This window comes from Myxocyprinus asiaticus, chromosome 43 (assembly GCF_019703515.2).
Source record: "Myxocyprinus asiaticus isolate MX2 ecotype Aquarium Trade chromosome 43, UBuf_Myxa_2, whole genome shotgun sequence".
Lineage (NCBI taxonomy): Eukaryota > Metazoa > Chordata > Actinopteri > Cypriniformes > Catostomidae > Myxocyprinus > Myxocyprinus asiaticus.
This window is the reverse complement of record NC_059386.1, coordinates 28,116,911-28,134,001: the sequence shown is the minus strand read 5'-3', so window position 1 is coordinate 28,134,001 and position 17,091 is coordinate 28,116,911. Positions and strand designations below refer to the sequence as shown.

Here is a 17,091-nt window from a genome sequence, read left to right as displayed (position 1 = left end):
TGCTGTGAAGCACAGATCATACAGCAGTTTTGGTCATCAGTTGGCCCTGCTTCTGACAGGGATTCTGTCTATTGTGTTCTGGTTTATATATTCTTTGTTTGTTGTGGAGAGCAAATATTGGCTGGGATACTGGCCTCTTACTGTTTTCTGGGCTCTCTAAAGACAATACACCTGACAATTCACATTAATAAGGAGAATGACAATCAACTAGATTAGATCAATTAGAATCAACAAGCTTAAATGTGATACATTTAAGGGATAGTTCACCCAAAAATGTAAACTGTCATCACTTATAGTGCTCTCCATCTAGTTCCAAACTGGATTGTTGAGGTTGCTGATTATCATGTAAACTTCTACACAAATCCCTCGATTTATCAGGTCTACAGCTGTTCACTGCAGTCCCTGAGCTAATTAACACGTCCCTCTCTGGGATCAGAATGGATTTCCTCTGCTTTGGGCCTTTGGCTAATGGTATTTTTATGTAGCCGTTGTCAGACAAAGTCAATATAAATATAAAATATAAAACTGATCCGTTTTTATATCAAAATATAAAATGGATCAGCATTCATCACACAAAGCGGCTAATGTTTTTTTAACAGCTTTGTTTATGATTGCAGGGCTGAGAGTGTTTATACTAATACAGACACATTCACACTATTTATAATATGTCAAAGAATTATTCCTGACTAAATATTTTCTGTTTTAATGATCTCTGTTGTGGAGATCCTCCAAAGACATATGTTTCAGATCTTAAAACTGCTTAAACACAAAACAATTATAGTTACCCATTTAGAATAAAATATATTTTGATGTTTTATTTTTCATGTATCAAAGTGAAAATGCAACAAATCAGGACAAATCTAGAACAGGATTCAATATTTTCACACAAATTTCCTGAGACGTATCTGGCTGTAAAAACATATTGAGCTACACATAATACATAAGATACACTTAAGCTACACAAGTATTTTCTCAGGCACTTATTGAGTCTAAATATATGCACAACTTACATCATTTCAATAGTACACCCAAATGACAATAGTCATATCATACTGTTCATGTGTTAAACTTGCTATAGTTTACTTCCATGTTGTTTTTTCATCAAATAGCAATGTCAAATGTAAATCAAGTCAATCACTGAACAACAGTGCCACCTTGAATAAGAAATAGCATGTATAATATGCATGTATATGGAATACTGATAACTGAAACCATTATAAAGAATACTAAAGAGGTGTGGGCAAAGGTCACTAAAGACCCTGGGTATGCGTTTAAGGGTTCATGTATCTGTTCTGGGATCGATCCAGTTCTGGCCTGAATTACTGATTGGAACCATGGCTTGGCAGTGCATGGGCTCTGACACTTATCTTGGCGACTTATGTTTAAATCCAGGAGGAAGCCAGATAAATATTTATTATAAATATTTTTGGAATTCATTCAATATCAAAAGTATGGTGGATGTGTAAAATATTGTTATTATTTTAAAATAATTGCAGTTCTGGAATTGTAGGTGATATTGATCCTTTATCTTACAGAGTTAAAGGAAGTGACTGATTAAAAAAATAGTGTTCTCCAGATGTGTTTGGGGTTTATCAGAGATCTGGAAGTCCATGGAATTTGTGCTAGTCTCTATGGAACTAGGATGAAAACACAAATGAATGATGCTGCTGATGTGATATCAAAAAAACAGAGTGGTATTAATCAGTGCGCTGTGGGAATTCTTTGTTACTGTCATAATATTTGTAGTTTGCTTTGTTGTGCAGCCTTGTGCAATGTTTCAGCACCCTCAACACAACTGTCACCCAAGCTTCTAAACAAAAACAATGCTGGAAAAATTCTGATTAACAAGAATGAGCAAATGCTCTCTAAAATAGTTTTAGATGAAGTATAGCACTGCAGTCACTGCTTGAAATGTCATGTCAACTACCAAATTCCTGTTAAAATGACTTATTAGCAGTCTGAGCTTTAGTCCCTGCCTCATGAATATTAATATAACCACCCCTACATGCAAACAGAGTAATGTTTGTTCTTGCCTGATGAATAATGTATTTGGCCTTAGAAGTATTCACAGATGTGAGTATGCTCTCAGATGCAATGGAAGAAAAACTTTCTAAATCCCGATTTAAACCTGTGAGTTAGAATTTACCTGTTTCCTCCTGAGGTGTTTAAACAAAACTGGAAAAAAAAAAATCCTTTGTGCAAACGCACAAGCTCATGCTGATACAATCTCAGCAGATATTCTAGAAAGCACACAGACTTAAAGCATAATGTAAATAGTCATAGAAGTAAATGGAGAGAGAGAGAGTTTAGGTAGGCTAAGACTTAGATATTCCTTGATACAGTTTGTTTTGGTACACATAACTGAGCTCAGCTCACACACCTCTGAAAGAAAATGACAAGCTTACATTTGTGTGGGAGTGCGGGTCAGATTTTATCTACATTGGTCTCCACAACTAAGTATAACCTTAATGAACATACTAAATATTGTCTTAATGTACAATATTTAGTATGTAGAAATGCAAAAAGGTTTGTGTGAAGGTTAGTTTCAGGAGTAGGGTTAGAGGATAGAAAATATCACTAGCTCAGTATAAAAAAAGTCAAAGCAAAGTCATTGAGTCATTCTAGAAAACTCCTGAGCGGTCCTGAGCAATAATCAAATAGTTTTGAGTTTTACATTAAATTAACGACAGTTTAAATCTTTTTTTTTTAAATCCATTAAAGGTTAAGACCTATCTACTGTAAATTTTGCACCTGTCTATATTTTGACAGAACAGTCAGTTTGGAGCTGTCAGTTTTTGTGTAAATGCTTTAATCCCATTTATAACTTTGAGCAGTTTTCTACTTTCACCATGATGCCAGTGCGTCAGTGACTGTGTGAGTTGTGTATGTAAGTCATGTTCAGCATTAGTGGAGTGTTACTGCTAAAGAAAAAAAACATTCTTAGAGGTTGACACCATTCCAAACCAGGTGAGATATGGCAGTCATTTAGTTTAATGATCTGTAAAGTACTGTACATACTCGCCTCACGCTGGGTCTCATTCATCACATTTATTAATTTACATTAATTCATTTAGAAGACGTTTTTATCCAAATGAGGAATACAGAAAAAGTATTTTGTCAAAATAGGGCAATAACATGAGAAGTGCTGCAATACAAAGTCTCAAATTCCTCAGAGAAGTACAAGTAGTGAGCATTTTAATGGTATAAAATTAAATCAAATCTACTTAATTTCATGACAATACTGAAGTGAGTAAATTAACTTAAAAATGTCAATAACTTTTACTTACAAATCTGATGTACATGATATTTAAATAAGCTTAGTAAAATTTAAATGAATATTTCACTAAACATTCCACGTTTTGAACTTTCTAATAATGTACTATATGGCATACACTGTAAATAAAACAAAAAAAACAATTATGTTGTTTTTACAAAAAACAAACAAACAAAAAAAATAAAAAATCTGGCAGCTGTGGTTGCCAGAATAATTATGCAAAAAATACAGTAAAAATGTAAACAAATTTACAGAACAACCTGTACATTTTACAGTTTAAAACTGCTGTTTCTACGGTATATTTTATGGTGCAGTATCGTCATTTATATTATTAAATAATAAACTTAATATATAAAGTTTCTGAAACTGTAAAAATCTACTTTTCACTTTATAATGTATTGTTAATCACCGTAGTAATTACAGAAGGGCACATGATGACATGAATTCAGTGTCACTCACACAAACACTTAACATCATCAGGGTAACACATGTGAAATTATAATTATGCAATAAACTTTAACTAAACTACATCAAATATAACACAGAACACCCCAAAGTACAAAACTGATATTAAAAATAAGAAGAAACATAACTATTCCCATAAAATATAACTAAATGTAATGGGTCACGCAGATAATTCTGGGAAAGCCCGATGACTGTTTTTTACTTTAATTGTAACAATAATTTACAGTAAAATGTACAACCCCAATTTCAAAACATTTGGGACAGTATGAAAAATGCTAATAAAAACAAAATGGAGTGATTTGTAAATTATATTCACCCTTTGATTTATTGAAAGCACTACAACTACACATATGATGTTTTACCTTGTGAATTTCATTGTTGTTGTTTTTTATGTACAGTAATTTCAAATCAGATGATTGCAATACACTCCAAAAAAGTTGAGAAAGGGGGAATTTAAGACTAATAACAATTTGACGAGATGAAATAACGAGGCGATGTGAAACAGGAGATGTTAAACAGGTGAGGCAATTGTGTCATAATACTGTGTACTGTATAAGGAGCCTCCAAAAACAGCCTAGTCCTTCAAGAGTAAGGATCATTCAAGACTTGTCAATTTGCCAACAGATGCATCAGCAAATAATCCAGCACTTTGAGAACAATGTTCCCCAAAGATAAATTGGAAGGATTTTGGGCATTTCACCCTCTACAGTGCACAATATAGTTAAAAGATTCAAGGAATTGGGTCAAATCTCGGTGCGTAAAGGGCAAGACGAAAACCATTTCTGAATGCACGTGATCTCTGATCCCTCAGATGTCACTGTCTTAAAAAACGGCTTTCATCTGTAATGGATATCATGAACATGGGTTTGGGATTACTTTAGTAAACCTTTGTTAGTCAACACCACTAGCCGCTGCATCCACAGATGCAAGTTAAGACTTTACTATGCAAAGCAGAAGCCATACATCAACACTGTCCAGAAGCGCTGCCGACTTCTCTGGGCTCGATCTCATCTAGATGGAAAGTAGAACAGTGAACTGCATTTTTTGGTCCCATGAGTCCACATTTCAAATAGTTTTTGAAAAAAACAGCCATCGTGTTCTCCATCCCAAAGAGGAAAAGGGCCATCCAAGCTGTATTAGTCTCAGGTCCAAGAGCCAGTGTCTGTATGGGCCAGGGGTGTGTCAGTGCCCATGGCATGGGTAACTTGCACATCTGTGAGGGCACCATTAATGCAGACAGATATGTACAAATTTTGGAGCAGCATATACTGCCATCCAGCACCGTCTTTTCCAGGGACGTCCCAGCATTTTCAGCAGGACAACTTCAAACCACATACTGGCCGAATAAGCAGAGAGTGTGGGTGCTAGATTGGCCTGCCTGCAGTCCTGACCTGTCTCCAGTTGAGAATGTGTGGCGCATTATGAAGCACACCATACAGCAATGAAGACCCCATACAATTGTGCAGCTAGAGACCTACATAATGGATGATTGGGGGGAAATTCCACTTTCTAAACTTAACAAACTTGTGTCTTCAGTGCTCAAATGCTTAATAAGTGTTACTAGAACAAATGGTGATGTTTCACAGTGGTAAACACTCAACTGTCCCAGCTGTTTTGGAGCGTGTTGCAATCATCTGATTTGAAATTACTGTACATTAAAAAAAAAAAAACTATGCAATTCACAGAGTAAATCATCATATAATGTGAAGTTGTAGTGCTTTCAATATAGCAAAGGGTGAATATAATTTACAGATCACTCCTTTTTGTTTTTATTAGCATTTTTCATACTGTCCCAACTTTTTCGGAATTGGGGTTGTTCATGTACTCTCTTGTTAAACATAATATAAATTTTAACCATAAAGAAAAATCACACTTTTTACATCTAAAAATGTAATTTTTTACAACATTTTACCGTAAAACTGTTTTGTCTTTTTAAATATATATATAAAAAATTACGTATATTTTATGGTAACTACTCGTTAACCAATTTATGTTTTTTTTGTTTTGTTTTTTTTTTTTTACAGTTTTTTCCGTTAAAATTACGGAGATATTTTTCAGTGTATGGAAGCTTTACACAGGAAAGCTCCATGCATGCTATATAGTCTGTAAGACAACATCATGTTGCATTACTGGGAATGGTATCACAACATTGAGCTGTGCCTGCAGACCTCAACATTTGGTGCACAAAACACGATGATTGTGACAATTAGCAGATAATTATTAATTTTATTTGATAACGAATGGGTAATTTGGAGTAGAAAATGAACTTCATACTTCACAAAACAAGAAGTTTTCAAATGTAACAACAAAAACAACACTAAAAATGGTGCAAATAAACATTAATTATAGAAGCCCAGTGCATGATAAGAATGAACAGCTTCAAAAATATCTGTAAAATGTACTTATTTTATTTACTTCTGAAATATACTCAAATTAGCGAATAAACATAACAAGGTTTTCTACTTTAGGACTGATACATGATGACGCATTGTAAAAATAACAAATAATCATAAATAACATTAACTTATAAGCTAAAGCATTAGTTTTTACATGTTTGAATTAAAAACAAATAGCTAAATGGCTTAGTCAACATCCCAAATGAAATAAATTTAGTGCATGTGGAGATGATTGCTTCATTACCTTGACACATTGGTCATTCTATTTCACGGCCGTGATTTTCATTAGCTAAGCAAACTGGCTTTTTTAATAGCAGTGCTGTGCAGCTGAAATCACTGGCTGAAGGTTTGAGCAATGAGAAACAAGCATTAGCCACATGACACAAACTGTTTGGCCAAAAACACAGTACATGATGTGAATAGAACCAAAAGTGGAACGCATAAAGGGGTGCTCAAACCTGGAGAACTACAGTGCCCCCAAAAATATATGGAGACTTAAGTAACACTTAAAAATGGAAAAAAATTATTGGATAACAATATATAAAAACAAATTGTAATGCTGGAGATTTTCTCAGAGCTCACTTCACTTCTTTTTGCAATTTCTGTGATTATTTTTAACCAACTGGTTCCAAGATTATTTTAGTGGATGACCTCCATCACAATGAATATTTTCCACAAAGTTTAACAACCAAAAAGTGTCCAACTACCTTTTTGTAAAATCCAACACATATGTTTTGTGAAATGTTTTCTTAAAAAGTGCTATCTATCTTTAAAATAAATGCCATTTGGATTGATATTACGTGTGTTATCTCATGCAATGACATTCGCACATTTTTCCGAACATGGCATGTAGGGTACAACGGGACTAAAGGCCTCCAGGGGTAAAAGACACTTTTGATCTCATTTTCTCCCAAAACACTAAACAGCAGCAAAATCTACCACAGTACTTTCCTTACACCTGTTTGTCACAGCACACTGCAAAATATTTCTGATTCATGAGATCATTGCATGCAATGTCTAATGTTTGATTTTTAGGTAATTTGAACTGATATTTAATACATTTATAAATGTTGCGAATTTAAGTAGCTAATGCCAATCCCTGAAATTATCACATTTATTTTAAGAAAATATACTTTTTTATTATTTTATTTTTTATTTTGTTCAAGGTGATTAAATCAAACGTTTTTTAATAAATGTCCAATAAGGGAAAGTATTTGGGGTAAAAAGCCCCCTGTTGCAGGGGCTAAAGGCCCCCATAAGTGAGTCGAATAGATTTGTTATAAAAAAAGTTCACAGTGGGCTCACATTGACTTATCCAGTCATAACAGAGATTAATTTATTATAGAATACTTGAGATGTTATGAATTGCCAAATGTGATTGAAATTAACAGGAAATGGTTAACCCTTTTCTGAAGTGGTTATTTTGAATGAGAATTATCTTAATTTGTTACTCAAAAAAGCATCTTGATGTCTCAAATTTATTTGCCTAATCTGACTAATTTTGCCTTATAACTATTGTCCCTATATTTACACTATATCACTTTAAACCCCCTGGAGCCTTTTCCCCTGTGGAGTACAGAAGGATGTTAATAGAAAAATAACAGAAGGTTGTTTTATTTTATTTTTTTTAAAGGTGGCGAGGGAGCCTTTTACCCACATTGGGTTAAAAGGCTCCCTCGCCACACCTTTAAAAAAAAAAAAAAATGAAATAAAATATATATATATATATATATATATATATATATATATATATATATATATATATGTATGTATGTATGTATGTGTGTATATATATATAAAATGTAATGAAAACAACCTTCTATTATTATTCTGTTATTATTCACAAAAATTATGTTGCTCCATCAATATGTAATAAAAATACATTTATTTCGTCAATCTTGATACACTTTGACCAGAAAAAAAGCACATTTTCCTTATAAAACGGTGTGCATTTAAGCCCCGTTTTATAAGGGTCCAAATAGCTTTTTCGGGCTGCTGCACAGTTTAGTTTAACCCTCTTCTAATATAGCTACCTTTTCAAGTGAACCTAGAGACCTTGATTATCTGCTTCAGGTGTGTTTAATTAAAGTCACACTAAATCCATCTGAAATTCAGGATTAAGCCCCATAGCCATTGCATTAAAGTTTCACTTAGGTTCATTATATTAGGAAAGCATATATTCCTCCGTATGTCTCTGATGTAATAGTGCTTTCTGCCTGCCCGCACACAAAAGCTGCTCTTTGACGCGCTGCTGGATGAACGCCAGGTTGATGTCTGAATTTTCCAGCCGTACTGAGGTTGATTGGTTTGCGGACGCGGGGAGCTGTCCGTGGTGCTGAACCTCCAGAGTGAGCAATCCGCTTATGACAGCATAGGATTCAACGTCTCTCTGCGTGTACTCGATTCCGTAGGGAAAAAAGCGTGTAGCCCAACTGTAACACAACGAGCTGTATGCTTAAATATCTTGCGGGCACGTCTAAGTTATTCTCGTTGGGTTTTTGAAAACATAAGGACAGATTATACTTGAGGAGTCATTTCAGTATGTGCGTAAGGATCGTGCTTCAAAAGAACTCGCTCTTTCTGCTGGTGACTCTGAGTCTTTCTTTGATTGTCACGCGTTGTCAGGGTAAGTATTTCTGCTTTGAGTCCCTGTATACTATTGCTGTTGTACGTTATAGCATGTTTTGGATTCTGAACTCCCAATAATTAACAAGGATTGTACAGTCTGGTTTGTCTGTGGCTTTACTCGCTTTACTATTGCTTATTTGGCACACAAACATGTTTTGATAAAATATATATATATATATATATATATATATATATATATATATATATATATATATATATATATATATATATATATATCTTATGACAAGTAGTATTTATTTAGATGTTAATTGGTCACTTCTTTGACTATACACCGATCATCCACAACATTAAAACCACCTGCCTAATATTGTATAGGTCCCCCTCCTGCCGCCAAAACAGCACCAACCCGCATCTCAGAATAGCATTCTGAGATATTCTACAATTGTACTGAACGTTTATCTGAGTTATTGTAGACTTTGTCAGAAATACTCAAACAGCCCATCCGGCACCAACAATCATCCATGCGATTATCAGCCAATCGTGTGGCATAAAATCATGCAGATACGGGTCAGGAGCTTCAGTTAATGTTCACATCAACCATCAGGATGGGGAAAAAATGTGATCTCAGTGATTTGGACCATGGCATGATTGTTGGTGCCAGACGGGCTGATTTGAGTATTTCTGTAACTGCTGATCTCCTGGGATTTTCACATACAACAGTCTCTAGAATTTACTCCGAATGGTGCCAAAAACAAAAAACATCCAGTGAGCGGCAGTTCTGTGGACGGAAATGCCTCGTTGATGAGAGAGGTCAACAGAGAATGGCCAGACTGGTTTGAACAGACAAAGTCTACAGTAACTCGGATAACCACTCTGTACAATTGTGGTGAGAAGAATATCATCTCAGAATGATATTCTGAAATGCAGGTTGGCGTTGTTTTGGCGGCACGAGGGGGACCTACACAATATTAGGCAGGTGGTTTTAATGTTGTGGCTGATCGGTGTATAAGAAATACATCTAGACTGCATTTAAGCGGCAAAAACTACATGAAAAAATTCATGAATAAAAATAAATAAATAAATAAATAAATAAAACAGGGAGACGGCGCAACGGTCAAAGACGTCCGTCTAGTGCTTGTTTACATAGAAAAACAATTGAAAAACAGTGCTGACGGACGCAAAAACAGGTACGGTGTGAACGGCCCCTTAGACGCAGCGCGACGGAATAGAACGGAACGCAGAGGTCTCGACACGCGCTTTTCAAAGTTGAATCAGTTTAAGTTTTGTGAAAGTTTAACTTGACACCGTCTTAAAACGCGATGCTTATGGCACGAGACGCAACCTAAAAACAGCGAAATAAAATAGCGCAGGCGGAACGCAAAAACGCGTTCTGTGTGGATGTCCTCAAACATATTGGCATATTAGTAAATGATTCGCTACTTGGCTTTTCCTCAACAATGAATTGACCAACAACTTATATCGAATCAGTTGATTCGAATAATTTCACAAGTCGCTGCAGCAGAAGATAATGACACTAATCCTGAAAATGAGATTAGCACCGTCCCGTACAGACCTGCTTATGAAACCAGCACAGTTGTGTTGTTTTGAAGAGTTTAATAACATCTATCTTGGCTTGTCAAATTAACAGTTAAGGATAGATGACACATGGAATTTTTTTGTTATTGCATTAATTTCATTCAACTTCTGGTGGCTATATGTTGTGCTGGGATAATGTGACGCACAATCTTCCTGTCCTGCCCTGTGACCTTTACTTTAGTAGTACAAATTATGTTGAAATTCATGGCTTATTTCACATTTACAGTGATTGAATTTAACAATTATGTACTATTTAAAAAAATCTCAGAACACTAGAAGACGATGATAATATCTCTTTAAAAAATAAGATGCCTTTTTAACATGCTGTACTAAAAAACGAATACTACTGCAATTTTAGTACTGCTTTCTGTTTATATTCTTTATTGACCATCTATGTTCAAACAAGGAGGTCTGTCTTTCTTTTGCATTTTTCATCTTTTTGTGGCGTGTACGTAGATGCTTTTTAATGTGAGCATGTAAAAACGGATTTCTTTTATTAAAAAAAACCTCTCTAATTATAAAGAAATTTTACAATACTTGTAAAATGGTAAGTGCAGTTTATGTCACCATATAACTTACTGAGCACTGAACTGGAGTTTTCCAAGAAGCATTTAAGAGTTAATGAGTCATTTAGGTTCCTGGAGGGAAATATCATGTCTATTTCAGGCAGAAGTATTAAGTATCATGTCCAATCATTTTGGTGTTTGTGCAGCTTCCTTATCAGATCCTTTCATAATTGTATGCAACATTCATCATCTTTTATTCTGGCTTTTCAAATGCAGAAATATGGAAACAGTCAGATGGTTTCAATTTCTGCCTTTCATTCCCCTGATTTCAGGGGAGGGATTTGAAAATGTTGAACACCTGTTTTTTGGATTGTCGGTGATTAGCTTGATCAAGGACTATTCAGATGCTGCTAGTTGACATAATTAGTCTGGCGCTTTGTCTGTTTATGGCTTGTAAATGAGTAATTATGGCAGAATGTTCCCTAATATCCTCATGCTGTCTGATCTCCACAGGTGTGGCTGACATACTAACTGTCTCTGTGCTGTCTCTCACAATCATGATTTTTTATTAAACTCTCAGTAACTGAAAGATCAGAACTTTTTTCTCTGGTGATGGTTTATGTAGTTTATGTATTACTAATAAAACGCACGTACTTAGAAAAGAGAGAGGAACCAGAGAGAACATGCATATAGAATCATTCTGTATGTGGCAAGTTCAAAGGGTTCAAGCCAATGTTTGGTTGGTTAGCATGGGCCAGTTGGCACCTGCTGGTAGATGATGTGACTTTTTGTGCAAGCAACATATAAATTATATTAGATCTTTTCTCTGTACATTTTTTATTAGACTTTTAAAAGCATAAAATTGACTTCACAAGATGTCACAGATTGGATAGGCACTAAAATATCCATTCAAAATAGCAAATTTAAAACACTTTGTGAATCAACAAGCTGTGATGGTACATGCATTGATTTCAGGTGTTTTCATTCAGCCTAAAGAGCGTCGACATTGACTTTCTGGGCATCAATACCCTCTGATCCACTGAAAGCACAAGCCGAGGCTCTTTACGTGCCAGATACCTGCAGCCAAGCAGACGTTAAATTGGGATATTTCAGGGGAAGATTAGAAGATGACATTTTGCCTTTTAAAATGCCATACGTCTATTGGCCTCCTAATCCCCCTCTTGTTATGTGTGACATTTCATTATTTAGTATCCTGATGGTTTTCCTTTGCCTTAGATTTAGAAATTCCCAGAATGTTTTCAGTAACAGCACAAGAATAGAACATTCTATGTGCTGTCTAAATATACACTGACACCTAATACAAATTCTTCAAGAAGGCCAAAAATCTTCAGAGAGGATCAGACAGCAGTGTCAAAGAGCTTTTTTTTACAGCAATATTCCTAGTTAAATACATGTTAAGCTCAATCAACAGCATCTGTGACATGCCATCGATAACCACAGAAAATACTATGCACTTACAATGGAAGTCTATGGGAAAGCATGCAACAATTACCACATAGACTTCTATTGTAAGTGCACCAATGCTATAAATAAAGGTGAAGTGTGTCATTTCTGTGCCACTAGTGGCACCCATCAGAATTGCAAGCATAGTGACTGTTTTCAAATAGGTTTTCCCCTATGTTCCAATAGTCGTATCTGTTTTTGTGAAGAAAAAAAATTGCCTTTAGGTGCAGCAGAGTGAGCAGGATGTAGCTGATTTAAAACAGCACAGATACAGGAAGCTGACAAAACACATTTTACACAACTTGAAACTCAGAATTTTCCCACCTCCTACTTGAAAGTAATTACTCGAACGCCACTCAAAGCTGGCATCCAACTTGTGAATTCTGGGTAGATCGATCAATCCCGACCATTAGTGAGAAGCATCATTCCCAAGATGGTGACAACCAACAAGCATAAAACCGAAGATGGGTTTTGTGAAACATAAAAACAATCTTTTAAGTATTTTCACTGCATGAAATATTTAAATACGAAATATACAATAAATATACAAGAAGATGATAAGAAGAATTGTTTCAATGCCTAGTCAATCAATGCCTAAGTTTTAACCAAGATTGCTTGTTAAATAGCTACTAGATAGCCAGCTAGCTAGCATCTGGAAGACTGTGAATGCCATTATATTTGACATGTGTACATGTGACCGTGATGTTTGATTGACTGGATGCAGCTAGCCAATAAATACACAGTGAGGTCGGAAGTGGGAAACTTCAACTCAGGTATTTCCACCTTTGACTTCATCTGGAACAGAACAATAGTCTTCAAGTCCCATGACTATTACTCTGCTGACTTTTTCTGACCTCTGTTTCTCTAACTTTCATCTCTCAGGTGCAACACACTCCTTTTAGTTCAAAAGGTCTGACAAATAAAGGCAATTAGAGACAGCTTACCACGCGCATGCTTCACATTACAAAATCTCATGGCCGTTTGAGATGTTTAGAGATTTCTCTGCTAAAAGCAATTACGCCCAGTTAATGAAGTGGAGTAATTAGGCCCAGTTAATAAGTAACTTGGCTAGTGCAGAGAGTGGGATTCAGAATAAACTGCTGTTTGTAAGTTGTTTAGTTTTTTTTTTGTGTTTACCTTTGTGGATCTGACAGGGTGATGGAAGCACACTTGGATGTTTAAAACACTTCCGTTGCAAGGGGAGAAGTATCTCCGGATGCTGTGCTGATGGCTAACTGATTTTGACAGTGCAGTTTTTTTCACCAGCCTGTCCTCTCTCATCCGAAACAGAGAAAGAAGTAGTGCTCTGGAGGAGAATAGTGATGTAGGAGAATAGTGATATAGTGTATTATATATACATAATATATGTATACAGTATGTACGTATATATATATATATATATATATATATATATATATATATATATATATATATATATATATATATATACATATACAGTTGTGGCCAAAAATATTGACACCCTTGGTAAATATGAGCAAAGAAGTTTGTGGAAAAAAAAAATCTGCATTGTTTATCCTTTTGATCTTTCATTCAAAGAAATCACAAAAATCTAACCTTTAATTGAAGTAAAACAACTGAAACAGGGGAAATATCTCATTATTAAATAAATATTTTTCTCCAAAACGCATTGGTCATAATTATTGGCACCCTTTCATTCTGTAATTTTTGCAACCTCCCTTTGCCAAGATAACATCTCTGAGTCTTCTCTTATAATGCCTAAAGAAGTTGGAGAATACCTGGCAAGGGATCTGAGACCATTCCTCCATACAGAATCTCTACGGGTCCTTCAAATTCAGAGGTCTATGTTGGTGGACTCTCCTCTTCAGCTTACCCCACAACTTTTCTATGGGGTTCAGGTCAGAGGACTGGGATGGCCTTGGCAGAATGTTGATTTTGTGGTCAGTGAACCATTTTTGTGTTGATTTTGATGTTTGTTTTGGATCATTGTCCTGCTGGAAGATCCAAGCAGGGCCCATTGTAAGCTTTCTGGCAGAGGCAGCCAGGTTTTGTTTTTTTATTTGTTGGTATTTGATAGAGTCTGTGATGCTATGTATCCGAACAAGATGTCCAGGTCCTCTGGCAGAAAAATATCCCCACAACATTAAAGATCCAGCACCACATTTAACCGTGGGCATTGGGTACTTCATCTCTGTGTGTGCCAAACCCATCACTGGTGTTTGCTGCCAAAAAGCTCTTTTTTTGTTCAAACAGACCATAGAACCCGGTCGCATTTGAAGTTCCAGTAGTGTCTGGCAAACTGAAGAAGCTTGAGTTTGTTGTTGGATGAGAGCAGAGCCTTTTTTTTCTTGAAACCCTCCCAAACAATTTGTGGTGATGTAGGTGATGTCTGATATTTTTTTAGACTTTCTGACCCCAAGACCCAACTAATTTCTGCAATTCTCCAGCTCTGATCCATGGAGATTCTTTGGCCACTTGAACCATCCTCCTCACTGTGCATGGAGACAATATAGACACACGTCCTTTTCCAGGCTGTTTCTTAAGATCTCCAGTTGATTGGAACTTGTTAATTGTTGCCCTAATGGTGAAATTGCCCTTTGGCTATTTTCTTATAGCCACTTCCCATTTTGTGAAACCCAACAACCTTTTGCCGCACATCAGACCTATATTCTTTAGTCTAACCTACTGTGATGGATGATTAAGGGAATTTGGCCTGTGTGTTACCTCATATTTATACTCCTGGGAAACAGGAAGTCATGGCTGAACAATTTCATGTTCCTAGTCACCCAGGTGCACTAAAAAAATTTAAAATACGAATGGAAATATACTACAGATATATTTTACTCATAACAATGTCTAGGGGTGCCAATAATTGTCGCCAAGGTATTTTGGAGAAAAATATTTATTTAGTAATGAGATATTTTCCCTTTTGGCAAATGAACAAAGTCAATTAAAGGTTAGATTTTTGTGAATTTTTTGAATGAAAGATCAAAAGGATAAACAATGCAGATTTTTTTTTCACAGCCATCATTGCTCATATTTACCAAGGGTGCCAATATGTTTGGCCACCACTGTGTGTGTATGTATATATATATATATATATATATATATATATATATATATATATATATATATATATATATATATATATATACTGTAACCCTACGATACAACGTTCATTATACAATACCATATCTATTGTACGATACATAAACAAACATATTATAGTGTCATTAAAACCAAGCAGAGCAATATTTATAGCTGCGGAACAGTCTCCTCCCCGGAGAGGCGGCGCTGAGTGCTCACAAGAAAACAGAGCAACACACTTACAGTACATAGGCAAGATGATCGATAGCAAATGCCAAGTAGATTGTACTGTAGTTGAAGCCTACAGCTTGTCGAATTTGCCAAAACAACGGTGTCATATCCTTGTGCTACAGTACATCAAATATGTAGTTTTATTTACGCTGACATCTCCACACAAATCGGTGGATTTGTGAGGCAGAAACAGCAGCAGTCAGTTTAACAGCCGCATTACCCAGCCAACACTGAGCATGACATGCACAGCAAGACGCTCATAAGTTATGAGTCATAACTATCAAAAAACACCTTATTCAAAAAACCGACAACGTAAGAAACCCGCGATTACATGAGACTTATAATTATCTGCTTTTGACTTCAAAATGTAAACAGCTTTGAGAACTAGAGGTCGACCGATAGTGGATTTTACCGATAGTGATAACTAAGGTGGTGGAAAAGACAGATAACCGATAAATCGACCGATGCACAGGGCACAGACATAGAGGCTACAAGAGTCCAACATAAATAATATCCCAGATTCAGTTTATTGTTCAACCAAATTCCCAATAATTATAATAATAATAATAATAATAATAATAATAATAATAATAATAAAAATAAAAAAATATAAAAAAATAATAATTTTTGGTGTATTATGTGGGACTTTTAACTGTAAACAAGCCCAAAACACACCAGGGACTCTTATTTTGAAATGACAAAGACTTGACTCAGTTAAAATGTTCTATATTTAAGTATTTACTTACAGTAAATGAAGCTTTTTAAAGCCTATATATTGACAAGATGAAAAGTTTCTATATAAATTTCACCAGATGAGGTTTAATGTTGAATAAGGTTTATTATTATTCACAAGATATGAAATTGGAGACAAAATTAAAGAAACGTTTTCATATAGTCACATATTTCTTTGCATGTACTCACTTCAATTTAGAATACTTGATTATCTAATCAAAATAATTCTGGCCACAGAGGAACATGGAGGAATAATAAACAAACTATCTGCAACTATTGGCATAGATTTTGGCCGATAACCGATAGTTCCAAAAAGCAGCAATCGGCATCGATTAATCGGTAAAACCGATATATCAGTCTACCTCTATTGAGAACAACACTTGCGCACATGTTATAAGCCAGTAATAACGCCTGTAAAGTTTACATGCAAAGTGAAACATGGGGAAGAGGGAAAAAAAAAAATTACATGTGCCAATCGGTTTTTGCTCAAGCCGCTATGTAGATATATCGTAAAACCAAAGGTCAGGTTCCTCTTTTCACCACTAAATAACTTTGAAAGGAGTTTTTTCCTTGCTAAAGTCACTTCAGCTTGTTTACTTGGGGCTTTTAGAGAAGACATGATTTACGGTTGCACTTTATTTTAATAATAATTTTAGAGTAATATTAGGTAACTTTATGTACTTAATATGGGTTAAGGTTAGGTTTAGGGTTAAGGTTAGGTTTAGGGTTAGTACCTAGTAATTACTATAGTTGTTGTATTTATATAGTACGT

At 35.3% G+C, this 17,091-nt stretch overlaps 1 protein-coding gene across 3 annotated transcripts in view; it reads left to right on the top strand.

The window, feature by feature from the left end:
* The first annotated feature begins 8,523 nt into the window (after positions 1-8,523).
* The window catches only part of LOC127433943 (seizure protein 6-like), a 66,628-nt gene continuing 58,060 nt past the window's right edge, over positions 8,524-17,091 (top strand). For all 3 annotated transcript variants that reach the window (XM_051686330.1, XM_051686331.1, XM_051686329.1), the window contains exon 1: positions 8,524-8,761. In XM_051686330.1, the coding sequence (XP_051542290.1) occupies positions 8,677-8,761 (85 nt within the window). In that variant the 5' untranslated portion in view covers positions 8,524-8,676. The remainder of the gene's footprint in view (positions 8,762-17,091) is intronic.